This window comes from Sander lucioperca, chromosome 2, assembly GCF_008315115.2.
Source record: "Sander lucioperca isolate FBNREF2018 chromosome 2, SLUC_FBN_1.2, whole genome shotgun sequence".
Taxonomy (NCBI): Eukaryota; Metazoa; Chordata; class Actinopteri; order Perciformes; family Percidae; genus Sander; species Sander lucioperca.
This window is the reverse complement of record NC_050174.1, coordinates 38,472,514-38,500,387: the sequence shown is the minus strand read 5'-3', so window position 1 is coordinate 38,500,387 and position 27,874 is coordinate 38,472,514. Positions and strand designations below refer to the sequence as shown.

Here is a 27,874-nt window from a genome sequence, read left to right as displayed (position 1 = left end):
AAACTATAAAAAAAACAAAGTGTGATGAAGTGCAATGGAAACAGACTTCTTGAAGAACTTACAGCGTGACTTAAACATCCACTGAAGAGTTAAAATCATCAGATCTGTGTGGAGCCTGTAAACTCCCTCACATTCATACATGAAATACACATAGTTGTTATATTTCCATCATGTTTCTCACATGGTTATCTATTGTTTCCTCTTCTCCTGCAAAGGTTTAATGGCACCCGACTGGAGAATTGATGCGACTGTTTATCTCGAAGTACTCAACTCAGAATATTTGCATAACAGTAGTGGATGGATCGAGTGTTTGTTTACTTTTTTTTTTGTGCCAATTCTTTGAAAATTCAGTGAAAATTTGCTTCACATTTCAATGTAAACTTGACTACACAGCATGATAGTGAGTGCTGCCTGAGAGACTCACTTCAGGACATTAAACGCCAAATACTTTGAAAGCTGAGTCGTCATGCTCGGTCAAAGTTACAACTGTGTGTTAAAAGTGATGCGACTTTTGTTTATATGTTCTGGTTCATGTACAGTGTGAGTGAGGCTGGCAGGAAAATCAACTGCATGTGTAATCACATCCTTAAACTTGTGTTTACTGGCCTCAATGTTGAAGGATTTCTAGGTTTAAAGTTACAGAATTAAAACTAAAGTTAACCCGCTGCACCAAATGTTCAAATCTACCTACTGCAGCTTTAAGTTTGATGTCACCCTTAAACACTTGAGGATCAGAGAGTCCATCCATGATGAAAAAAAAACAGAAGAGCTGAAATGGAAAACATCCTCTACAGTCTGTGCTTGTTCTGTCTGCGAACCAAAACAAGTGGGAAAATCTCAATTTTAGGCGCAAAGACAGGAAGTGAGAATGATGCAGCATCACACGTCATTACTACAGGGGCCCAAATCTCAGCCTGATGGTGACAAAAATTTGCAAAATAAATATGAGTATAGCTGCACAGGAGGTGCCAAGTCTGAGGAAACATAACTTGGTTTTCCTGAGAAGGTGTAATTCAATAAATGGAGTAAAGCATAAACAGATTTAAAGGAGATCGTCTCATCCCTCTTGAATCCCCAGGATGGACACACAAACGCCTCTGCTCCAAGAACTCTTCATAGTCAAAAAAAAAAATCTGTTAGTGTGATTCTCCACAGTTAAAGACTCACACATTTCTACAGCCGAAAAAATCCATGCCGACGTAGCGAGGGTAGCCCTCCAAAGAGTTCATGCCAACGGGATCGAATTTCCAGTACTGTCGTCCTCGGATAAAATGAGCGTAGCCTGAAAGATAGAAAACATAATGGGAAATCTGTGTAAATACTCAGTCTCAGGGGATCTTGCAAAGTATTTTGTGTCTCAAAGAACTTATTATATTATTATATATTATATATATATTATTATTATACTGATATTCCAGAGAGAAAAAAAAAAATAGTTTAGGAAATCTCAAAATGTCAGGAATGCACTTGTTTGTTGGTGTTTTGATTAGAAGTAGCCTGTGCAGACAGTGAACTTGTTACCTACTACGTGCTTGGTGCTACCCATGACAGCTTTAAGGTTAAGTCATTATTTTAGTAATGTTTTAATGTTTGGCATATCTTTCAGTCATTTAAAGCCTTTTAATGCACCCAAAAGGACAACAAATCAGTGTTAGTCAGTGCGTGCTTTAATGCTTATGCTGCATTGATTCATTACAGAGGAAGGTCGATTTCACATTGTTTGACTGAACAGTTTTAAGCAATGTATTTATGAATTTCAGGTTATAGCCCCCAGCAGTACTTCCTACACTACAATGTAGTGTTTCCAACACACTCCACCAATCCAGTGGTTTGTTTGAGCTGACACACTGGAGATTATTCAGTTTTAGTAACTTTTAGTAAAATAATCATCAGCAGCTCAGTTCTGCAACTACATTAATTTTTCATGCACAAACGTTTCGAGCAGACACTAGCGTCTCCACATGTCTGTGCATGTATGGCCTACATCACAGAGTTGAACGTGGTAATTCATTATTATACATTTTTTATACATTTTAATACCAGTCAACTGGAGCAATACATTTCATTTCCGACTTTGGCACAGGCTGCCAGAGACGTACTAGGAGAAATTTGTTTTTTTTATTTGACTTTGGTTTAATAAAGTTGTCCTAATTTGGAACAATTTAATGCTCAAAACTGCTGTTCATTAACTTTGGGAAGCATTCATTCAAGGGATTTAAAAAAGATATTGATGGAATTGATTGAATTCATTCTTGTGATAGCTAGTTTGCTAATTCCTGACCGACTCTTTATAAATAAAATAATAAGGAATGTATCTGTTGAAGGCAAACCAATGTGGGTTCAAACACTCGATGGTAGGGTTGTAGGCTAATTTTCATAAATGACCGCAGCTTCGTCATGAACTGATCAGTCTTGGAGTATCAAAATCCCATTTGACCTAAGGTGCGTCTCATACCCCTTATTTGATAGCTCCTCGACTCATCGATCCTCAGCTGAACCGGAAGTTGTTCTGTCCCTCCTCGGTGAAGGCCGTCTCAAAGCTCTTATTTCTGCCCCGAGGACTGAGGAGCGAGCATCGAGGAGGGATCATCGAGGAGCTATAAGCGAGGATACACAAGAGCAGTCTTCCTGGAAGCCATGCAGCTGAAGGAGTTGCTAACTCCGCCCAAACAGCTGACGAATTCATGTGACGCTTCAGAGGAAAGGACGTCTCATCCTGCTAAAAACACATCTGCTTGTTTCCTCTCTCCTCCAATGATTTCCTAGTGTCTCTCCCGTGCCTCCTTGGTGGGAGGGACTAAGACTTGAGGAAGGGAGGCAAGTGGAGGAGTCGGGATGCAATTTAAAGGCTCTGACACACCAACCCAACGGCCGACCGGCATTCTAAACTCCGGTGGATTTATGAGGACTATGGTTAACTGCTCCTCAGATCTCTGCAGGGTAAATCCAGACAGCTAGTTAGACTATCTGACAAATCTGAGTTTTCTGTTGCACGACTAAAACAACTTTTGAACGTACACATGTTCCACCAAAACAAGTTCCTTCCTGAGGCTATTTTGCAGAGGTGCCGTTGCTCAGTCATCCCAAGACGACTGTGATTGGTTTAAAGAAATGCCAATAAACCAGAGAATGCTGTGTGGACTAGCCAGACTGGCAATGCAAGACTATAAGTTTCTAAATCACAAATAGGAACTCTTAACTCTGTTCACTTGCTATGTTTTTCTCTTTGGACCATACCGTAGACGTCCCTGAAAGTGGCGTCCACGTCGTTGGGGATGCCGCTCCAGTCCTGCATGCTGCGCGGGTAAACAGACTCAACCCGGTTCTCGCGGGCGCTGAACCTCCAGTAGCTGCCTGACTTGAAGAAGTAGGTGTTGTAGTTGGAGTCGTCACCCCAGCGCAGCGCCGCCTGGATCCCGGACACTGACAGACCCAAATTCCTGATGGACTCCGGCCCTCTGATTTGCATCTCAGCATCGAACACCCAGTAGTTCTCACCTGCCCAGAGAGAGAGAGAGAGAGAGAGAGAGAGAGAGGGAGAGAGAGAGAGAGAGAGAGATGGTGAACAATTGACGACATTCAACTGTTGTTGGTAAGTTTCTGTTTGTTGTGTCGCTTAAAGCTATAGTGCGTAGTTTCTGTCTCCCCCATGAGGAATTCTAAGTAATGACAACAAAACTGTTGGCGCGTCCACATGACACAAGTCTTCCGTAAGAAGAGCTACATCCATGTACATCCATGTAAATAGCACCAGATAAATGGATAACTTAATAGCACCAGATAAATGGTCCCAAAAATGGAGACAAGTGCAGATGGGATCAATGCAGTTAGAAGTTCTTGTAAGTGAATTTACAGATATGAAAATGTCCACAATCTTATACATTATTCATAACAAACAAGATTTAGCTGGTTTTGCTGCTAAAACAAAATCAGGGAGTAAATCTTTAAATGGAAACTTAGATGTATCAGTGATAAAATGATCTGTTCCATGTCAAAACAGTGCAGGCATAACTTGTGTTTGAACAAACAGAGCTCCTTGGTTCCCAATAAAGTTTTCATCCCATTTCTCTTTTCGCTCATGTCTTTTTTCAGACTGATCAGTTGGAGCAGCAGTGATGCTCAGTGGGGACAACCAAAACCCAACCGAAAGTCAGAGGTTGAAGCAAGGTAAGAGCATTAGGTAAAGTTGGCTCATAATAATAATAATAATGTTTATCACATCAAGACAATGTACCTGGTGAGGTAGAAATATAGTTAACTGTCCTCAAATAATTATAAACCTTTTGGCCTTCACAGTGAGGATGGTAATATGCAACCCACATATGGTTGAAACAAATTCTATTGCACATACTACTGCACCCTAACCACATCTAAATGAAATACTCACAGAAAGAGTTAACTGCAATAATTTCACAGCTCTGTGTTAATTAACATTTTACACCAGTTTAAACTTGCCTAAGAGTGCATGATACTTAATAATCCTACGCTCACATGAAACCATAAACCCCATAACAGCAGAGCTCAAACGTCCTTGCTGCCCACCTTGAAAGAACCAAATATTCCCAGACTTGTCTTCAAAGGCGGCGTCAATGTTGTCGGGAATCCCCCTCCAGTGACGGGAGGCCAGCGCTGGGTAACCGCTCTGCAGATGCCCGTCCCTGATCCGCCAAACGTAGCCCGACTTAAAGAAGAACAGCTCCCCTCGGATTATAGACACGGCATCAAAGTCCGTCTGACAGGCGTCGGGCTGGAAATGAAACGGATCACGTAAGCGTAAAGTTTCTCACAAGAGGAATTTTTATTGCAGTGTGTTAAGGAGCCGTTATATTGTCTCAAAAGGATTCCAAAATAAAGTAGAAGTCCAGTGTAAATCCTCTCAGTTACAAGTTTTACAAGAGAAAATTATCTGTGGTGGAACCTTATCCATGAGACTTTTGTCTTTGACCCTCATTTATCATCCGTGGTTCAAAAATACATTCTTGTATGATGTGGTGTAAAGATATTCACTCTATTTAAGTGGTGTTATAACCACAGAAACCGCTAACTTTTATGGGAGAATGCTGGTTGCAATTCATATTTTTCTTCTTGTCAACAAATCCCATAAAATTAAAAACAAGTGTTCTGTCTTCCTCTGTGTCATAGAGCTCCATTGTTGTTCAAAACACATCAATGAGCCACACTGTTGCAGCGTGTGACATGTTCCTTCATTACCATGAACAAACACACACTGTAGTTTATTTTGACTCAATCCAAAATACACCGCCCAGCTGCCAGAAATACTGACTAGAGTACAAAATCTGCTGAAAATAGTCCCCCAAAACTCATATTTGCTCCTGTTGGAGTAAGGTTCGATAAAAACTACAGTGGCCAGCTGTTTTAGGAAATCACCAAGACTAAAAGAAAAAATTCTTATTCTAATTATAAATTCTAATAGAAAAAATCTATTTGTGAGGTATTTTAAAGAACATCTTCAGTAGGAATCAATGGGCTTGGAGCTGAAAGCCATAGACAGGAAGTCAGAAAATACTGAAAACGGACTAACACATCGTTGGTTTTGGTCTTTTCGTGGGATTTGTTGAAAACAAGAACAAGACAAAGTTTCTAAAGACCTACTAATGCACTCTGTGCCTGTTTGCCTCTGACATTACCAGTTATTTTGGGCTGTTTTTTTTAGCGTGTCACTCCACGATTGGTTCTTTAAATGTTGCATCAGCTCCACTCACATTCGGAAGGATCTCATTGGTCTCTGGGTTTGATGGTGGCGGAGGCGGGGGCGGCGGTGAGGGCAGGACTTGTGGATGATCTCCGTACAGGTACTGGATGCCTCGCTTGTCGTCCACGCTCAGCCTCAGCGGGTAGGAGAAGGAGTAGTATGCCGACATGATGGCTCCTGGCTCGCTGGAGTGCTGCAGGCCCAGGACGTGCCCAAACTCATGGGCAGCAACCTGGAGAAGGTCTGTGCCTGCAGGGGCGGGTAGAGAAGACTCAGAGGGTGCAAAACCACACCTGGTTCAAATGGGGTCTGAAAATAATTTGTTTTGACCTGCTTCAAGTGGCAGACGGCGGTATTTTGTTACCTGAGACGATAAAGTGATACAGTCATCAAAAAGTACCTCGCTGCTTCCTCTCCCTGCTGACTCATGTCCCCGTTTCCAGTGGTGAAATGTAACTAAGTACATTTACTCAAGTACTGTACTCAAGTACAAATTTTTCATGCTTTCTTCTTCTACTTCACTACATTTCAGAGAGAAATAGTGCATTTTTTACTCCACTACAGTAATCTGACAGCTTTAGTTACTTTACAAACTTTATAAGTTACTATTACAAATATAGTTTTTATAAAATACAAGGTTGTATTATAAATTAAACTACCCAACAATATACAGGCCTACAAGTACAGCTGAAATGATTAGAAGATTAAACCCTTAGTTGATTGTCTAGCTGCGTGTCAATCACTGCTCATGCACACGCATTCATTCTCCCTTGTGGGGGGAGGGGCTTAGGAGACCGTTTGGGCTTTAGCAGAAAGGGGGGAGGGACTGAGAAGTTGTCGATGTTCAAATTTTTTGGCTAAGTCCTCGATCTTCACAATCCTACCTACAGCACCTTAAGTAAAGGATGTAAATACTTCTTCCACCACTGCCTGTTTCCCTGTCTATGTCCCGATAAAGTCTCATGTTACAGATGGGTCCGATGTATTTGACTTCTTTGTTGTCCTTGTCTTTAACTCTATGTCTATTTCTTACACTGAGAGAAACTTAAAACCAGAGTCAAATTGGGCAATACATTTGAATCTGTATTGTCAAGTATTGCCTTTTGAGATCTGTTCTGTTATTGTATTCTATTTATTTCTTTATGTTCTACTAAACAGTTCAAAACAGTTTGAACCCCTCCCCTCTGGCAGGAGGCTGTGGTCCCTCAGCAGTAAGCCTCATCAACAAGGCCCCGGACCCCCACTGACACTGATTGTGTGTGTGTGTGCGTGTGTGTGTGTGTGTATATATATATATATATATATATATATATATATATATACTGTATATATAATATAATGTTTAACATGTATGTTTGTTTGTTTATGTATGCATATTTCACCAAGGCAAATTCCACTATGTACTTATTATGGCAATAAACCCTTTTTTTGATTCGGATTCTAAAAGCAATAAAAAGTCATATAGTCAAAAAGAAAAATGTCTGAACTAAAAATCTGTTTTCTCTTTCTCTCAGGCAAAACACTAACCCATGTGGTTTCCGAGGGTCCATGACTCGTCGTAGTCAAAGTGAACGTCGCCCTGTCGGTGTGTTTTTGGGAAGAAGGCGTGAGCGAGAATCCCGCCCGGGCCGTCGAAGGGAAGGTTGTCTCCGTGCCAGTACCTGCAGGTCCGTAAATCAAATACTGTCTGATGCACTCTGAAGTCTTAAAGCGTGATGAACTTTGTAAATCAAACTGTTTTTCCATCAGCTTTACAGATGATAAAACAATGTCGACAAACAAGTATTGAACAGTCTCACTGAGAATCCTTATTTACCAGAACCCAAGTTGACATATTGAAATTGCTCTTTTTGTCCGACCAACAATCCAAAAACCCCCAACAAATATTAACATTTTGAAGGATGGAATCAGAGAATATTTGTCATTTGTGATTTTTAAATCAAACGATTTTATTAATTTGACTAATTTTAAATGTGTCACCCCTTCAATAAAGCTTGAAAAACCATCAAAATTCAATAAAAGTTTATCAGCAGAGTCAAAAGTATAACTCAATACATACTAAGGAGTGTAAAAAGACATCTTAACACTTCCTTCATGCTTTTTCCTTTAACCTCCAATCAGTTGGCAAAAATAAAGGAAACTTTATCATTCTATAATACCATAATATAGTTTATAAAATGAATTAAAACTTTATTAATTACACTTTGATATTTATCTTTGACTAGCTCATTTTATTGCCCCCTTTTTGGGTCTTTGCATACATTTACACAGCATTTTTCATGTTACCATAATATTATTATTATTATGTGATAATGAGATATGCATGTGGGGGGGTGTGCTGTTAGTCAGAGTAAATTGTCAAAGTTCACAACAGTAATGAGATGTATAAATCCATTTTTTCTGTCAAAATGATTTTTTCGTAATTCGTAACATATTCGTGCAGCAGGTCAAACAAAGACTGCTCTGACGAACAATAAAGCTTGAATCATGATTCAAAAGGGGAAAAAACAAGAAATTGATGCAGGAAGAAACAAAAACTACGTAAAAGAAAATGAAGTCATTTTAAAGATAACAGAGATAGTTCCCCATAAAACTGGTTTTGTGTCTCTGGAGTTTATCTGTCTGTCCTTTCTCGCTCCTCTATCTCTTGTTTTTATCTTTTTGTCTCTCTGAAGTTCTTTGTAACAAAGATCTTTGTCAAAATTGGATTTAAACTGCTTTGATTCTGCCGGAACTACACTCAGAAATCGATCAAATGTTTGACTCAGCCGATGAACGGATATATACTAAAAACACGAGTTCTTAAAGACCTAAGTGGTACAACCTCATAACTGGTGTCCTACATGCACACTTTCTATTTAGCGCCACCAGCATGTTGACATTTTTGTCAAGAGTGATCCCTGTAGTATTTGCTCTGCTGAACTTGGTAAACATTATACCTGCTTTCAAAAACCAAAGTATTGGACAACTTTAAACTTTGACCTGATGATGGCACTAGATGAAATGTCAGAGGATCTCCAAAGTTAGGAGAACATGAATGTGTGAACAGAATTTCACGGCAATGCATCCAATATATGTTATTAATTCTATAAACAAAGTATTTCCCTTTGCAATAATCTGCTTTTGTTAATCTACACATATAGCACATGTTCCTTTCTCCTTTTTATATGTCTTAAACAAGGTTTTTTTTTCTACGTCTCAGTCCTCCCACCTTGTGAAGTCGATGTGGATGTCGGCTTTCCCATTGTGGATCTCAGTGAAGGTGAGCGGGGTGACGTCGCTCCAGATTTTCAACGCTTCCCGAAAGGCACGTCGAACCTTTTCCTCACCTATCTGCCAGGGAAACCGGACGATCCTGCGGGAGATCAATGCAGGTGTCAAACACAAACACACACACACAAACCCACAAAGGATGTACAGTATAGTAGCAGAGAGGGACCACCAGCCTTGCATGCCTCCCTCTAATCTGATATCCGCAGTCGTCTCATCAGTGCTGTTTCTGACGCCCTTAGGCTCGCTAACAAAACACAGCATTACTGTCTCCCTTCTTTTCCTTTTAGATAAAACCACCCAGTGTGATAACTGAGAAAAAGAATAGAAACCTCCTTATCTTACCATCAGGACTCAAACACTTCATTAATTATAGGCTACACAGTATTCAAGGGTGTCCTGATGACCTGAATATCAGCTAGTCTGATTTCCTCTGTGTACATATTTATGTTTGATTGGTGTGAAGGTATAAAGCTTAAGGTAGGATTTAAACAGCGCTCCTACTGCCAGCAGCCTTTCCTCCTGGTTTGACAACAGCTTTCGAAATCTTAATGTCACCAAGACCAAGGAGCTGTGTGTAGGAGGCAAAAGGAGAGAAGGCAGCGCAGATCCTACCTACAAGCCATTCAGTATGAAGGGCCAGGAAGTAGAACAGATCACGCACTTATCTGAGAACAGTAATAGAACATAAACTCACTTCCCAGGACAATGTCAACTACACCTACAAGAAAAGCAAAACAGCGCCTCGCTCTTCATAGGAAACTGAGGAGCTTTAACCCCAGCCAGCTCATGGTCTGCATATCATTAGTCTATATCCACGACGTTCCACTTCTGGGATTGCTCCGGTGCTGGCAGAAATTCCGCCGGATATCCTTCTTTTCGGCAGGATGTTCGTTTCCGCTTCCTTTGTGTTGGAATTTTAAACCCCCATCATTGAGGACTATGGTTAACTGCTCCTCAGATCTCTGCAGGGTAAGACTGGGTAAGGACTATCTGTCCAATCTGAGTTTTCTGTTGCACGACTAAAACAACCTTTGAACGTACACATGTTCCACTAAAACAAGTTCCTTCCCGAGGCTATTTTGCAGCGGCACCAGGGCTCCCTCCGTCGCCTAGCGCCGCCCAAGACAGCTCTTTGACATTGCCTTTTTTTAATTAATTGTACTGCATTGTACATTTTATTCCTGTATTTTTTTAATTTTGTATTAATTATTTTTAATTCTGTATTAATTGATTTTAATTCTGTATTAATTTCTAACTGTTTTAATGTTTTATGTAAAGCACTTTGAATTGCACTGCTGCTGAAATGTGCTATATAAATAAAATTGCCTTTCCTTGCCTTGCCTTGATTGGTTTAAAGAAATGGCAATAAACCAGAGCAGGTTTTTCTCCCATCCCGGAATGCTGTGTGGACTAGCCAGACCCTCCTCCGCAGCGCTGTGGAGGAAGGTCTGACAAAGCGAGACTAGCAAATCATTAACAGAGAGTTCTCACATTTAACATTGTCTCATGGTATGGAAACCTCCCATTAAAACAGAAGAACAAAACTGATACTGGTGATACTGGAAACTTCACGTCAATCAGGCCAGCAAGATCACTTGAGACAAACAACTTCAACTCCAGGACTACTTCTCTAAATCTACAACCAAAAAGGCAATCCAGATCTACAATGACCCCACCCATCCTCTTAACTAATCATTTTACCTGCTGCAATCAGGCCCCAAGAGCCGGTTTAAATAGGCCCCTTGGAACTCGGCTGCCACTCCTTTTAACCAACCACACACATTATTGCTGCACAATAAATTGTGTTTTTATAAATTGTTTTTTATAAAACATTTTTTTTTTTTTTTTTTATCGTCATGTTTGCGGGTAAGAATATTGTTAGTTATACTTTTCTTATTTTTATTTCATGTGGTTGTTTTGTCTGAAAATGTCTTATCTGACCCCAGGAAGAGTAGTTGATGTTCTGCATCAGCTAATGGGGATCCTAATAACATTAAATCAAAATCCCAATACCAACTTACTTTATCTTAACCCTTTTCCCTAAGCGCCTTCCCAAGCATTCTCTACTACTTCCTTATTTTGTTTGTATGCCCCCTGGCATTTCGGGGAATACTGCAACGATTGATGCGTTGAGCATAAACGTCTCCTTGCAAGAATTTTTACTGTCCGTCATCAGATCTGGTCTTTTATTATGCAAGGAGGGTCAAGAGGGACAGGAAGGAGCAGGGTTTATGGCAAATGTGTTCTTAATTTAGAGAAAAACTTGCAATACAAAATACCACTGGTATGCATTTCAACCGCTGTCTCTTTTGTTTACATAAAGTATTGTAGGAGGAGAGGAAGAGCAGAACCAAGACATTTTGTAAAAAAAAATGTCATGGTTAATTTATATCCATGTGTAAAGAAGCGGTACCTCGGTTTAAAAAAACTGACTTGCTGGGCGCCTGGGTAGCTCACCTGGTGGAACAGGCGCCCATATATAGAGGTTTACTCCTCGATGCAGCGGCCACGGGTTCGACTCGGCCCTGCGGCCCTTTGCTGCGTGTCATCACCCCTCTCTCTCCCCTTTCATGTCTTCATCTGTCCTGTATAAATAAAGGCCTATAAATGCCCAAAACATAAACTTAAAAAAAAACAAAAAAAAACTGACTTGCTGATAACTGATAATTTCAGTTTGATCATACATTTTAAGTGTGCAGACTCGTGCAAAGTCCACATTGGTGTGATTTGTAGACAACTACATGTAAAGTAAGATAAAAATGTGAAGAATTAAGTCGTAAATATATATGTAAAGAAAATAAGACTGGAAAACAAGGTCTCCTGAGATTGTACCACAACAAACACAAATCTTTAACATGTTCAAGCCACCTGAGAGCCTCTTTTCAGTTTCGTTAACAGCCGTTTAAGCCGTTAGAACAACTCAGCTGCCACAACTTGCTTCACAAGCTCAAAATGCTGGCTGATCCTAAATAAAAAGTAAACACAGAGACACATTAGCGTTGCTCCAATCTTTCAACACTCATTTTTTAGTCATTTAGAAGGACGCAGAAGCTACGGTGGCCCTGTCAGGTCATGCAGAAGTATTGTTTGGCTTTGCCAGTTGTTGCCTGGGTCCTTGTTAACCACTTCCCTTTGTCGGGTGTCACTGTGAGCGCTTTATTGGTCCGATCCAGCAGAATCTTATTAGTCAGCGGTCAGTGCTGCCTCCCCCCCCCTCTCTCTCTGTCTGTCTTAATATACTGTTGTGTTAAAGAATGACTACAATGAAAGGGACCCCAGGAGACACAGACAGAGAGGCAGCAGCCAGCAGAGAACTGCCAGACGCTCAATGGTGCCAAGGCCTCAGATGAAAGAAAACCAGCACCCGTTTGTCAGAAACATTTCAAGACTTAATTTTCTAAGTAGCAAACTATATAAGCCCTCCCATGTTACATTGATTTTTCTTGAGTTCATCATTCAATGTGTCTAACATTTGAGCTGATACTGCCTGAATAGTCATCATTTACTCCGCCATGCGCTTTAGTAACATGCTGTTTTGTAGAAACGGTGCCTGCTATCCAATACCCATACTACCATAGTATTTAGTATGCCAGAACATATTTTGTATGTCCCAATACATGGCATGTCAAATGCAGTATGCCAGAAATACCAGGATTTCCTACTGCATTCGGTCATATCCTGCAATTTTCGAGCCAGCATGTTTTCCCACAATCCTTTTTTTGCATATATGAGCAAGAGGGTCAAAGTTCAAGACGCTATGTTTTAAGAAGTAGTATGTCCCAATTGTATGCACACTGAATGCAACACTACTTACTTTGGAAGGGCAGCTGCAGGACATACTAACATGTACATCCAGCAGTTACAGAGCAACAGAATCATTCATTAGGAGTCTTTGTGTTTGTGTCCACCTGATAAATGTAAGTCCAGTATTCACCCTTTCTTTTAGCTCTGTTTTTGGTCTCCACCAACTCCTGCTCCAATAAGTTCACCAGTTTGCTGCTGAACAGGTAGTATACAGTGGCTTTTTACAGTTTTTTCTCTGAAAACAGCTGCCTGCTACAGCCAAAAATGATGCTATGAGAGCGGTGAGAGTGAACAAAAACCATAAAGTTGCGGGCCACTCTTTAAGCTGAAGCTTTTGACCAAATCACAGTTTTGTTGCAGATAAAACTGTCATGGAACTGTAGATGTTCAAACTTCTTATTATTCTGAGCACTTTTAGGATTCTCATCCATGTTAATCTCTATAAACAGACATCTGCATATGAATGCAGAATCTGTAGGCAACAGGACAGGATATTGGTATCGGAAGCGTTCTGGTTTCCGTTTGTAGTTGCAGTATTGACCAATCATGTTTGAGCGGGCTTTGGTTGCATGCAGGTAAACGGTATATGTGGAGAGCAAAAGAAGCGAAACACATTGGCCGAAATGCAATCTCACAACCCATCGTCTATTGTCTTACAACGGTTTAGCTTTTTATAAGCTTTTTTAAATTTGTCAGCATTCGTATACAGAAATCTGTTTATAGAGATTAGCCGAAATGTTTTCTAGACCTAAAACACCTACAAAAAGTATCCACTTGGACTGTACACAATGACCTGTGCATCCAAGAGGATCTGGATATCTGCTGCCTAGTTCGGAACCCCAGAAATATTGGCCATTGCCCTAATCGATTGTGTATATAAAGATGGATGCATCTTGTGGAGCCTGCACAGTGGTGACCAGGCGGTGGAGAATTCTACATGCATACTGATCTTATGAAGTGGCGTATGTATGACATGCCAATTCATATGCCATTTTGGGCGTGTTATCAAGACGCATACTCGCTTTTTAGCGCGTCAACTCAATTGCGTGTGAATTGACGCCTTAGCGAGTAGTATGAAAGGGCGAAAATCCGTGTAGGGAGGTTGGTCGGGGTGGTCGATCGGTCAAACACAGGACTTTCACCCAGGAGACTGGGGATCATGTCCTGCGTGTCACATTTCCTAAACTCAACTGTCACTTTGTTCTTTTACTAAACCCAACCCTGCTCTTCTTTTCCTAAACCCAACCCGTGTGTCACGTTTCCTAAACCCAACCGTTCGCTGTGATGCTAATTCCTCGAGCCGTCTGTCCTGCTCCATCTCTGTGTCGCTCTTACACTGTTGCCCCTGGCAACCGATAGAGTAGGATCCCAAAATGGTGGGCGCGCTCAGACACCTCCCAAATTGTAACGTGACAGCAAGCTACCATGACGTATGTCCTCATTGTCAATACGGCACGCGGATAGCTCAAAATGCGTACAGATAACACGCCACTTGGCTTTAGAAAGTGGCGTGTACGTTTACGCAAAGTCATGATGTCACGTTGACATATGAAAGTAAAATTGGGTCCGAGCTGAGTATGTGGGTATCTGTACCTGTAGGTGAGGTCTGTCTTCTCCAAACGTCCTCCGTACAGGACGAAGCGTCTCTGTCGCCCCCGATAATGCACCTCTTTGTGGGCGGGGTAGTCCGGTACGCCACAGCGAGGTCGGTTCCACGTGTTAGAGGTGTTCGTCATCTCCTTTACTAGATCTTGAGCGTGAGGAACCTTCCCCCTCTTCTTCAAGTCGGGGAACTTTTCAGAGACCTGCAACAACAACAACAACGGTGTTCATGAGTCAGTGCAAGTTCGTTTTTTGTCATTAAAAATCATTAGAAATATGTTAGGCTGTGTCATCTAATCGTTTTTGGTGTGGCATGACACTGTATGAAAATAAGAAAATCATTGTGTTTCAGGAAAAGATGAAAAGGAAGAAAATAATGTAGAGCAGGGATCACCAACCTTTTTGAAACTAAGAGCTACTTCATGGGTACTGAGCCATACGAAGGGCTACCAGTTTGATACACTCTTCTGAAATAACACATTTGCTCAGTTTGCCTTTAGTTATATATGATTATTAATGATTAATGATACTCATCTATGTGAAAACACTGATCACGTTAATGATTTCTCACAATAATTATCAACAATGACTTAACAAGGTGGGAAACAGATAATATCAATATTCAATTTTCATTTTTAGAACAGGCCTGAGGGCTACTCATGTGGTCCTTGGGGGCTACTTGGTGCCCGCGGGCACCGTGTTGGTGACCCCTGATGTAGAGGAAGGAAAAGACAGACACAAGAATAAAATGTCACCGAGCCACGTAGTTTGCCACAGTTTAAGGCAGTCAGTCCCAAATTGTCCGATTATCTGTAATACCTCCCCCCCCCCCACTAGCAGATCCAGAGGAAATGGCTCTGCTCATTTCCACAGACGCAAATTACAGAGCAGAGCCTTCTCATCTGACCCAGCCGCTGAAACAAACCACATCTGCAGTGCTACATCTACTGTTGGGTGGGTTCCTCCTATCACACAATTGCAGTTCCGTGCATTTCCTTTTCCGCTGCTACTCAAAACATTCTGTGGGAAAAGACGCTATCAATTTATTGTGAAGAGATGAAACTCATTACTTCTTATACGTCCATGTGAACAACCTGTGGAAAAAAAGATGCTATCAATGTAATGTGTAGAGATGAAACTAATTACTTCTATCATCAGATAGATCCTAGGAATCTTACCACAGCTTCTCTCTTACGTACTGTAATCACACGAAGAGTTTTGCTGATATTGATCCTTTTCTTAAGTGCGGCAATATCCACGAGCACTAATTCAGAGACCTGCAGGTAAAAAGATGTCTAAGCTATTAGGTTAGGACCTGTGGTGGAATGCAACTAAGTACATTTACTCAAGTCCAAATTCAAAGTACTTTACTTGAGTATTTCCATTTTTTACTACTTTATACTCCACTACATCTCAGAGGTAAATATTGTACTTTTTACTCCACTACATTTTTCAGATGACAGTTTTTTATCCCCTTCACAATAACAAAAACAATATTGCTTTTACTTTTATTACTTTTAGGTATTTTATTTCCATTAAATTTATTAAATTGCTGTAACTGATTTTATTTTATTTCATTTGTTCCTGGTTCAACCATATGAAGCCCTTTGTAACTTTGTTTTGAAAAGTGCTGTGCTGCATAGATTGTACAAAGGTCTAAATTATTGTACAAATATTAGAGATTCCTCAAGATGCAGGATAACAAGTCCAAACTAGAAGGGCCCTATCTCTCTTAACGAAAGTGAAAAAAGATTTATATCAGCCCCGTGATTCAGATCCGCTCCAAAATGTAATGGGTTCTTCCTTGGCAGATGCTTCACCCTTCCACCAAGTTTCATAGAAGCTGGGCCAGCAGTTTTGCCGTAATCCTGCCAAAAAACCGAACCGAAAACATGGCCTTAGCGGAGGTGCAATATCTTATGAATGAGTTTCAAGTTAATGTAACCTCATGTAATGTTACAGAGACTTTTCAGCCCTGACAGGAAGATGCTCAAACAGAAAAGTAAGAAAATATCTACATTAAACCAAAGATTTAAAAAAATTAACCTTCGAAGAAACCAACCTTAATTCACAATAGATCCATAAAATATCAAATAAAAATTGTAAAGTCACAATCGTGTTTTTGTTGTGTTTTAAACGAGGCTGCCTCGCTCAGCTATGCAGGACTCAAACCACGTCGTTGTAGGTTAAGGGGAACAAAACCCAGCAGGATTCATGGAATGTGCTCCTGCCTGCAGAAACACAGTGACTGATGGGTCTGGATCACAGAACAAACAGTACACACCTCCTGTGTTTCACTTTGTTTAAACAAGATGTAAGCTGCTTGTTGTGTTGCACAAAGCACTTGCTCACATTAGGAGGGGCGTTACTGCTCATGTCCTACAGTTTTCCTTATACGGCTTGTTAGTGCTGTGATAAATAAACAAAAAAAAACTGCTTCTTCTGGAGGTTTTGTAAGTGTGATCTGAGGTTTCTCACTGTTATCTGCCCTCCTGACAACAAAACCCTCAGATAAACAACAAAACCCTTTTCAAGTTGTAAATCAGGTCTGAAACGTAATCTCTGTTGACATGAAACTGGTGGAAGATATAACTAGCATGGAATTCGGTCACTATTTGTTTGCTTTTTAAAAAAACACATGTATTTACCCTGGGGGAGTGAGCCTATACAGGCCTGTAGCTTTCATTGAGGGCACTGAGTTCATGTCCTCAGTATTGTTTATTGAAATCTGAGGGATTTAATGACCTGAGGAGTTTACAATATACAATTACAGATTAAATACGCATGAGGGGATTTCTTTAAGGCTTATTTGAGAGCTGAAGATCTCGGGTACTGTTGGGTTCGGTCTTAATTTCTATCATTTTACACGGGCTCGGGCCGGGCTCGGGCTTGCGCTCCGGGTTGCGTGGTAAATGAGCGGTTAGGTGATGCGTTTCGATTAGCGCGAAAATGGATGCTGAGGAGGTGAAACGGAGGCTGGCCTATGGAGGACTTATTTTATTTCTTTGTTCCAACTTCCAAGTGGCCTATAGCCTACGTTAATCATGAATAAATTATGTTAAAAAATGTATAAATGACTCATTCTTGACAAAAGGCAAAAGAGCTGTGTGCATGCGCACATTTGAATAATGTCGGGCTGTGGGTTTGGGCTTTTAAAAAGCTGTCAATCAAAATGTACTTGTCGGGCTCGGGCCAAATTCTGACGAGCTCAGGCTTTGTTGGGCCTAACTGTTAAGGCCCAATTACATCTCTAATTTGAATATCCTTTACAATCACTGTCTTTAAATGTGTCTGTTTTAGGAAAACAACCTTGAAGATCTTCATTTCGTTCTTTTTGGCGGCACTTATGGCAATGAGCGGTAATAGCAGGTGTGTTTTTGGATCTCACCTTCACTTGTTTTTTGAAGTTTCATCATTTGCAGTCATCGCTCTTTTCATTGTTTGTTTGGCCATAGTAACCATTTACTCAAAATAACTACGCCGCTTCAGAAACGAAAGTTGAAGAGCCCCCTGTAAAGACGAATATTCAAATTATGAGTCAATTTAGTGGCGAAAGTTCCCTAAAAATATGTTAAAAATGCCTCGTCATTCAATACCAAATTTCAATACCAAAGGAGTAAATCTCATCAGCGTCAGTGAGCCAATAAGCATGCAGCATGTTTCTACAAACATCTAATAATGCTTGTGATTGGCTGTCTAACGTTACACATCCTAGAGGCAGGCAGGAAAAACTCAAGACGAGAGACAACTCTACGAGACAGGGCTCACGTAGTAGGAGTTGAAAAATCAATAATAATGTTTGCCGTAATGTTGTAATTTCTTTTTGTTAAAATGGATTTTATAAAATTGGTATCTAAAAAAGTATTGTTTAGGAACCGGTATCGAAGTCACGGTATTGGTATCGGTACCGGTATCAAAAATGTATGAACGTTACCCAGCCCTAGCAGTGAGCCACTTTTCCAGCTGTGGTTGTTGTCACATCATTTTAGGTTTCTGAACACCGAAACGACTGATGCCGTGGGCTGGTGAGGACAGTGTCCTGTCCACAGCTGTTGCTTGTGTTCAGCAGTCTCTGTGGTCTTTGTTGAGGACCCAGGTTCGACCTGGTCCCAAGCTGACCTCCGTCCCCAAACAAGACAGTTTAGACCACAGTTGTCTGCTGCCTGATCCTAATCAGTGAGCTGAGGTGAAGGGAGTGTCAGCTTTCAGGTTCGAAAAAACTTTGTGTGGTGGGGTCATTTCAAAGAGGGAGATGAAAACAAAAGTGGTGTGAGCGGTAAGTGGTTAAAGGACTAAACCCCACCCCCCCTGCCTGTGTGTCAAATGGATTGGTTGACATGTCTGACCCCACAGCCGAGTAAAGCCCTAAATGTGCCGGATTCCACATCACAGTTCAAGTTCAAACCCAAAAAAGATCATTAGCTCCATCTAGAATATCTGGTGTATTTTCTTGTTTTATTGAGCAGCTTTTATCAATAAACATAAGTTATTTTGGTTTCCATCCTTCTTCCTGAGTCAACTTGACGTTACTTATTAACAAAAGATTCTTAACTCATTACTGAATATACTTAGGTTGATTGTGTTATTGTGTGACATTGGTGTTTTAAATGGTTAGTTTGGATTCACCAAAAGTCACACAATAACGCAAACTGACTAACTGATCGAGGCAGTGGTAGACCTCCCTTGTTCTGTGAGGTAAAATTATTGTTTTTGTCAAAGGAGTCTGGTGGCATAGATAACGGCTTCAGTTTCCCGTCAGAAGGGGCTGTCTGACGGCAAGGTAAAGTGGTGAAAATATTTTAACACCTATAGTTCGGTAGACTCTGTGATTCATGTGAGACACCCTCCGATTTGGGGGTGAAGTTGCAACATTGTTGCATTCTCAACCAAGACCACACCACCCCAAACAAACCAGACTTTCTGACAAAACGCTCCAGGGTTCGGTTAAAACGGACAACACAGCTTATGTGTGAAAGCAACCTTAAACTGATATTGATTTTTTAGGTGGTCCTTTTTGTAGGTGGCTAAAAAACGTCAGCTGTTGCCCCCGTCCACAGCAATACATTGCTTAGCTTCTTTACTAGTACCAGTCAGTACTACACTGACTATGGATAAGGACCTCAAACAACCCCACTTCAAAAGACCTGAACTATCCCTTTAAACCTGCAGTGAAAACTTCCCGACTGCCTTCTGGCTTCCTGCAGTTCGCTTCTTGGTCGTGTCAAACTAAAGCACAGTGACCTGGTGGGGGTGATGCTGGTGGGTTTGTTGTCAGACTGCAGACGCTGTTCAGACGCACCGTGCACAGACATGTTTCTCTCTGAATACCACTGTCAGATCCCCTGCACCGCTGCTCACACAGCTTGTCATCACTGTAACCAGAAGCTAGATATGTCCAAACTTGTAATGGATGGCCCCCCACGCACACTGCATCGCTGCCGCCGCCACCATCACAAACTCCTTCACATGTTCCCGACGTGAAGAAGTCTTCACGAGGCCTTCAGGCTCTTTGGGAGTTGTATGTCTCATCAGCGGCTTCTTGCACTCTCAGCAGAAAGTGACAGACTAATTGTCCCAAGGGTATTTTTGTAACGTCGTCACAAAGTCTCCTGCCAGGATTTCCATTGTCTGCTCTGAAATTACACATGAACACGCATGCATGGCCACAACACTTCTGCCTCAGCATCTGAGTCACTGACATGGGATCAGCTGCCCCAAGTTACAAAGCAAACTCTACACATTTAGCTTTAAAAAAATGTAAGACCTCTGGAGGCTCCACAAAGTTACTGGTCCCAATCAAGAAATAGTCCAGCGCATAAACCTCCTGTAAAACAGCGGATTTTGTTTTCAGTCTTACCTAAGCTAAGCTGATAAGCTAAGTTAGCATGCAGACATTTTAGCATACAAACATGTTAGTGGTTTCAGTCTTCTCATCTAACACTCGGCAAGAACATGAACTTTTTTTTTTTCATTTATCAGACTTTTTAGTTCAAAAGATAAGCGTGATGGTGATATTCTGTATTTTTTTTCTAAATGACAACATACCCCATGAAGTCCAAATCCTACAATGAATTGATCCTAATAACAAGTAGGCTTTTGCGCGTGTGTCCAATGCCTGTAAAAAAGTATATTCAACATTCATTCTGTGGAAAATCATCGTGAAAAAGGCACAAACACCAACTTGTACACCAGCATTGGCATCACTCTCCAGAATGCATTGCATCCACACAACATGTGTTTTGAATAAGGAAAGTAGGAAATATATAACTGCAGCAGAAGTAGAAAAGTAGGTTGAGGTAAAGTGGGTCCAACAAGGAAATTACAAAAGTTGGTCCAAAAACTTCTCCTGAAATTCACTGACTCTCAGACTGATGAGATCTGAAAAAAAGGATCAGAGGGTTCATTTATATTTATAGCAAAATTCAAACAGGTTTATTAAGTGTTTGAAAGAAACTAAACGGGATTCTTCCAATGCTAAAGCCAGAAGCTTTTTAATCAACATGATATCTAACCTAGTAACAGTGACGCCGGATGATAGGAAGTAAGCCATAAGTAAGTGTTTACATCAGGAGACAGATAAGCTTTCAATTTGAAGGGTGTGCTCTCATTGAACAAAACAGGGACAAAGAGTTACTTACAGAGATACAGGATGTATTTTGCCAGATGGAAGGGGTGAGGTTTGATTTTTTCATCAACAAATACTTCGTTATCTTCCTTCTTACTCTCCTAATCCGATATATCATCCGAAAATCAGAAACACCCTGCAGTGGAAGGTGATATAAACCATCTGCTTAAATCTCTTATCTTTCCTGGCACAAAAAAAGAGAGACTTGCAGATGTTCTGTTTGTCTGGCTGCAGGATGACTAACTGAGGATTTCACCGTTGATTGGGATTATTAATGAGAGCACATTACCAAGGGGGAGTATTAGTTCACAGGCAAATCATGCTGTTTGTATCTTTCTTTTAAGATTATTTTTTGGGCTTTTCCGCCTTCAATTTTTGACAGGACAGCTAGGTGAGAAAGGGGAGAGAGAGGGGGAAGACATGCAGGAAATCGTCATAGGTCAGATTCAAACCCTGGACCTCTGCGTCGAGGCATAAACCTCACAGTACGTGTGTGCCTGTTCTACCCACTGAGCCAACCCGGCCACTGACCGACATCTTTGACATTATTTGGTCGTTAATCGATTTAGTAGAGATAGACAGAGATGGCTGCTTTACAGAAAAGTGACGGACTTCAGACTCCAGTTTTTCTAGGGAATGTGGGTGGATTTTAAAACCACAGTATAAATTGCAGCTCCAAGTTCAGGTCCCATCTGGAGCAAAACCTGCTGTATAAAGGCTATCAACGATACAGTACATTTTGGTCTAGAAATATCTCAACAACTATTTAAAAGATTGCCATGACATTTTGTACAGACATTCATGTTTTCCAGGGGATAAATATTACGGACTCAGTTTGTTAGATTTGCCCTAACCAATCAGTTGTGAGTGACGTATCTGTCCCTCTGACATAATTTCCAGTGACACTGGCTAGGAGCAGTTAACTTAACCTTTTTAAAATGCTGATTAAGAGTTGTTAATTCTAGAAGTTACTTACAACAACCTGTACAGCTGCGTCCATCTCATCCACACTGTTCTCCTGTTGCTTTGTTTCATGAATGCAACTAGATAGCTAGCTGGCTGGCTATATTAAAAGATGATGTCCCCGTTCTTGATCCCATTTACTATTAATTTACAGTAAAGGTGGATTTGGACTCTCAAGGTGCCTCCATTCGTTGTCATGGACAAAGATGAAAACCTGATAACTGCAAACTCCTCCAGTTGCCATCTTTGTTTGGGTCAAGAGATGGAGACACACCTTGTGCAATGTATCAAGGTGCAAACTGGAGCTCTCTGCCAATCCAGAAACTCAGTGATGTGCGCTTTTAATAAATTCAGCCTGCAGAATCGCCAGAACTGTAAATACTCTAACACGATGCCGCCCCTCCTCTCAACTTGTTAGCGAGGGACTCAGAATGAGGCTGGGGGCTCCACCTGCTAACAAAAGCATCTGATTATCTTTATGAGAGAAGGTTGCATGTGCATTTTAACTGCATCCCCCCCTGTTGTGTGGTATCAGCCACTCACAGCCCGGCGCAGCTGTGACCTAGATCTACTCGATGGGAACCGAGGCCGGCTCTGATGTCACCTTTGCTCTCACGGTTCCCCAACCAATCGCTTTGCCTGAAGACATCGACATCATGGGGCAAAACAGAAAGCAGAACCAAGGGACTTGGGGTTTATTGACAAAAACAGTTAGCTGTTAGCTCCCCCTCTTCACTCCAGAGAGAAAACAGGCACTTTGTAAATCTCGCTGTGCCGAATGCCACAGACACTGAGGCCTGTCCGGGCCTGTGTAATCACTCACTCTTTTGTCAACAACGGGGGAACAAATTGACAAAACTACAGATTAGACTTTCCAGTGAGATGACCCGCCGACATCGCTACGTTGTCATCACAGGTGCAACACATGTCTGATAATGTATTGCTAAAAAACTGTCATTTTGCACGTGTAGAAAGCTGGTTTTCAACTCAACACATAATCACACTGTCGACAAAGACATGTCATGACACTACAATTGCCTGGCTTCTGATTACTGTGGATTAAACTGTGCAAAAGTATTTCAAGCATGCGAAAACACAGAGTGGATGCTAATGAATCAACATAAAGGAAGCATGTCAGGGTTTCCCCCAGAAAAGTTGTTTGGCCCGGTGGCAAGTGTCTTTTTTTCGACGATGGCCCTACTGGGGCCAGTCACAGACTGATTGCAGCATTAATGTAGATCCCAATTGTTTCTGGATAACAGAATCATGGACAGAATTGCAAAATTGAGAATTAAAAAAAGCTAAAAGAGAGATTCCATAGGGCCTTACATTAAGTCAGTGCTAAAAGCTAACTGGAGAATTGAAATTATGACTATGTTCCAACCGAGCCGCCCCACTGTAACTGCAGTTTAAAAAACATCTTAAAAATACATTACAAAATAATTCCAAGTGGCTTAGGACTGGTGGTGGGAAACCTGGGCTTGCAATACACAGGGGGACACCCTGCATGTTAACTGATAGTTGTGCCAGGATCAGTCCAGACAATGTTTGTCTGTTGAGATATTCACTGTGTCAGATTAGGTTTATGGCCCTTTTAAAATTAATCTACTTGCGACCCCTCCTCACCCCTTACATATGTCTACCAGTTGCAACCTGTTCAACAAAAAAGTTTTTTTCCCCTTGTTTTATTGGAATCATTTTAAGAGTCCTAAAAAGTAAAATGATCCACTTATTTACAAGCCAAAAACAAAGTTTAGGGGAAAGTCTCAGATGTGTTGCAGATACGATTAGAGCCATGCCCTGTTGTGGCCTTGTTTGGAGTCCTCCCTGACACTGTCAAATTATCCAGGTCTAAATCTTATGGTTCATAATTGTCTTTCTTTATTGATATGTCTTTTTAATTTTTTTTATTGGACTATTGTAAATCTAAATAGCATATACAGTATGTATACTATTACATTTGTATTATAATTACAGATTCATTTCTTGCATGGATTTTGTAACTGTAAAAGTCTAAATAAACCATGGGGGAAAAAAAGAAAGTCTGAGAAAATAAGCATAACTCTGTGCAGCAGAAATATGTTTTATAAAAACGACCCCGAGGTTGGAAATCAAGCGAACACATGGTCATACACGGGCTGTGGCTTGGCAAAAAAGAAGGGACCAATCAGAAACCAGTTGTAGTTTCTTAAAGCTACATTGTGTAAGAATTTCTCCCATCTAGCGGTGAAATTGTATATGACAACCAACTGAATATTACTTTCTAGCTCCCCCCATTCCAATCGCGTTTTAACTACTACGGTGGCCGAACCCAAAATTAGCTCTTAGTATCTCCATCGTTTACACGCAGCTGTTCTATCCACTCCAATATTAACTTTGGTCTTGTTGCTTTGCCTGTCGCGTTGTCATTTTAATTCTCTTTTCTGCTTCCCTGGCGACTAATCTCCCCCTGGCATTCATGGAGGTGCGGGGTGCCACTGAGTGTAAAAGGGTGAAAGGCGGAGGTATGTCCCTCTTTGGTTAATGTATTTTAAAGATGGAGGCGCAACATGGCTGCCGTCATTCGAGCGACTCACCCGTATGTATTCTGAATGATTCTAAATGGAAGATTCTACGCTTACGAGAATACTTTGATTAGTTGGTGGAAGTAATTACACATGAATGAGCTCATATTTGTGAAAGAACAAATGGTGTTTTGCTAAGAATCAACTCAAAAAATTACACAATGTAGGTTTAAAGGGCTGTGTGTTGGCAAGCATTTGGCAATACGATACATATCATGATACAGGGGTTACGAATCAATATATTGTCATACTGTCAGCAAGGCGGTGTATTGCGATTTTTAAAATCTAATTTTAAGAAAACTGTCATAGTATACAGTGAGGTCAATCTTCAAAATGAAGTGAAATGGCTACTTTGGGGACTAACAGTCAGTTATTGAAATCATCCACCTACACTTTATAGCCTACTGATGTTATACTCCTTGAAAACTACACCCTCAAATTTGCACACAGACAGTTTTCTTGACTTTAGACATTGATATCTCCACAATGGCTGAACGGATTTTTACCATTCAAACTGCATTTGAAACATCCATCTCCCTTTGTTCTTTTGCATGTATGTGCAGTGTGAAGATAGCCCTTACCAAACTCTTACAATGGGGAACCATCAACATAGGATGATGACCTCCAGTTGGCTACCTTAGCTAGAGAAGTTTGCTAACTTGCGCTGCTCACCAGGCTTCTAGCATCACCCATTTTGCGAGGTCAAGCAGATGAACTTTGCTTTGGCACCATCTGGTGGTCAGAGAGCTTTAGACCTTTAAGACCTTCAGGAAATCATTCGTTCAACTTTACGGCTCTTTACTGGAGATAGGTGCAACCAGGGGTGTAGCACAAAATTCTGGGCCCTGTAGAAAGGCATTCTCTGTGGGCCCCTCCCTGCATCTACACCTATTCATTCTAGCATCTATTTGGGCCCTCCTCACATGAGGGCGCTGGGTACTCCCATTTCCACCCCCAGTCTCGACACCCCTGGGTGCAACACTCACAACTGCATTTCTTACGATACGATTACATGTTTTTCCCTGACTTGATGTACCAACCTTGTGGTATTTATTTCTCTGGAAAGAAAAATTGCCATCGCTTTGCAATTCTGCTACAAACAGGATCGATTGGCTGATGCTTCGGGAACATACCAAAACTGATTAGTCTGACTACATTAACCTGCAATTGTATATACCTAAAAATCAACACTTCCACCATTCCTTCAGGACTATTCTCAGTAACCGCTACATTCCTCTCTGTGACTGCTTATCTGAGCTGCCTGCTTGTTTTGATAAATTCCTTATTTTTCTGTGTACCTGTAAACATGACATTCCTTTGAAAAAGCATGCACGCTAAACCAGCCTACTCTGTAAATAGAGGTTACGTGTTTACTTCAGGAAATATGATACAGGAGAAGAGAGGACATAAACAAGGCTGTAGTAAATATGATGGGATCCAGAATTACTACACAAGAACATATTAAGAGGAAATATTAGAATGTAAAATCTTAAATAATGAGTTGCACTATGTGGTGAGGTTTGCAGAACAGCAGCAGACCAAAGTGAGGCTAATAAACAAGATGGAAATAAGTCAGATAAGCCTCCAAAACAAGACTGTGACTATTTGTAGAAGGGCAACGTGTGCTACTGACGCCGTCATGACTGCTCCATATGGAGGACCCCTCTTTTTTATGGTTTTGTTGACAAAATGCCTTTAAGACCTGTTATTACTGCTTCCTGCCCTGCAGACAGGGGAACTCAGCAACCTTTATTTTCATCTCTCTCTCTCTCTCTCTCTCTCTCTCTCTCTCTCTCTCTCTCTCTCTCTCTCTGCACTGAGGCAAAACCAAAACACTCTGCTGTCATCCTGCATGCACGCCACGAAGAGGAGGAGAAGACGTCAGTTTTTGCATGCAAAGTCATGTGGTGCTGAGCACACTCAAAATAGTGATGATAGTAATTTGTTCAAAGAAGAGCAGCTCCCGGGCTAATTACAGTGACAGGTCAGCTCCTGTGCGCGCGTCAAAATAGCCATTTTCTTAATTACAACATAATTGTCATTGGTCCGAGGAAAGGGCGTGCGCGCGTGTGAGGAGGGGGGAGGGGGGGATTTGAGGGCACATCTAGATAGCTGCAGAAAATTGTTAGGCTACTCAAACCTAGAAGTAGGCTATAATTCTTGATACAAGAATGTGGACTGTTTTAAGCCTATTTTGGAGCAAAGTGACTCATTCTGCTGCAAAGTCTGCACAAGAAAATCTAGCGCCATTACAGCACACTCATTTAACCAACGCTTTCATCCAAAGCGACGTACAATTAGTGTCTACAACCATGGAGATACCACCCAAAAATAGCAAAAATCATTGCAAACTGTTGTGCACGAGTGTGGGTGCACGCGTAGCCTATGTGTGTGTGTGTGTGTGTGTGTGTGTGTGTGTGTGTGTGTGTGTGTGTGTGTGTGTGTGTGTGTACGTGCGTGTGTGTTCAGGGGGTGGGAGAGTCACTTGTAGCAGGAGAAAGAATGAAGAAAGTCAACACTGCAGATTCCTTTAAAATGCAACAGAATAAATCATTCCCCATGCGTGCCACAGGTTCAACCAAACCGACTCATTCTGCAGCACAACATCGATAAACTTTCCAAACTTCTGCAGAAAACTTTCTTTCTTCTTTTGTTTCGACTTTGCAACAAGTGGGGGGAAAAAACTCACCGGTGCCACTTTGTACCTGCTGGATCCCCGCACTGGAAGACAAAGCGTGCTCTGGAGGCATTGTAGCGCGAAGACGCAGCAGCACACGACCAGAGAAGTTCGCATCCTCACCGCCGTCGGGAGCACTGGTGGTGCACAGGCAGGCTGGGTTTGGCGCAGCTGTGAGGGGTGCGCAAAGCCGGGAGTCACACGGCTGCCGGATCCGGGGCTACTTCTCTTTAAATAGACTCTGATTTCTTTGTTCTCCTAAAGTTTTTTTTCCTCCACATACACTTTTTTTTTTTTACAGCCTAGGGCTGATAATACCACCCGCTACCATGTGACTCTTAACCCTTTCTCTGCCGCGTGCACGTCAACTCAAAACAGATGATGATGATGATGGCTTTGCGTTTTTCACCCATCTGTGTGTCTTGATTTTATGAATACCAGGAAACTTGACATTTTGAAAGGAAATATCTATTAAATACGACCAATGCCACACTGACATTAAACACTATAAACAGTGACACAGCATGTAGCCTACTGCAAAAACGTATATGGAGATATTATCGGATTATTATAAGAGTATTACAACAACACAATCACCTACAGTTAAATCAGCCAGCTAACACAGAACACTCTACAAGTCTATTTAAATCATT

General features: G+C 41.3%; 1 protein-coding gene and 1 long non-coding RNA gene across 2 annotated transcripts; one reads left to right on the top strand and one right to left on the bottom strand.

Moving 5' to 3' along the window:
* Window positions 1-330: 330 nt before the first annotated feature.
* On the bottom strand, window positions 331-27,511 carry mmp11a (matrix metallopeptidase 11a). The gene is made up of 8 exons (XM_031305876.2): window positions 27,234-27,511; window positions 14,384-14,595; window positions 8,925-9,068; window positions 7,241-7,374; window positions 5,724-5,962; window positions 4,543-4,747; window positions 3,238-3,498; window positions 331-1,282 (listed from the first exon to the last, which is right to left on the bottom strand). Exons 1-8 carry the CDS (start codon window positions 27,336-27,338, stop codon window positions 1,164-1,166), a joined length of 1,419 nt encoding a protein of 472 aa, XP_031161736.1. The 5' UTR covers window positions 27,339-27,511; the 3' UTR covers window positions 331-1,163.
* Window positions 464-24,782, top strand: LOC118494208. Its single transcript, XR_004896286.1, has 3 exons — window positions 464-473; window positions 3,366-3,371; window positions 24,720-24,782. It is a non-coding gene; the product is annotated as an uncharacterized LOC118494208 (long non-coding RNA).
* Window positions 27,512-27,874: the final 363 nt, after the last annotated feature.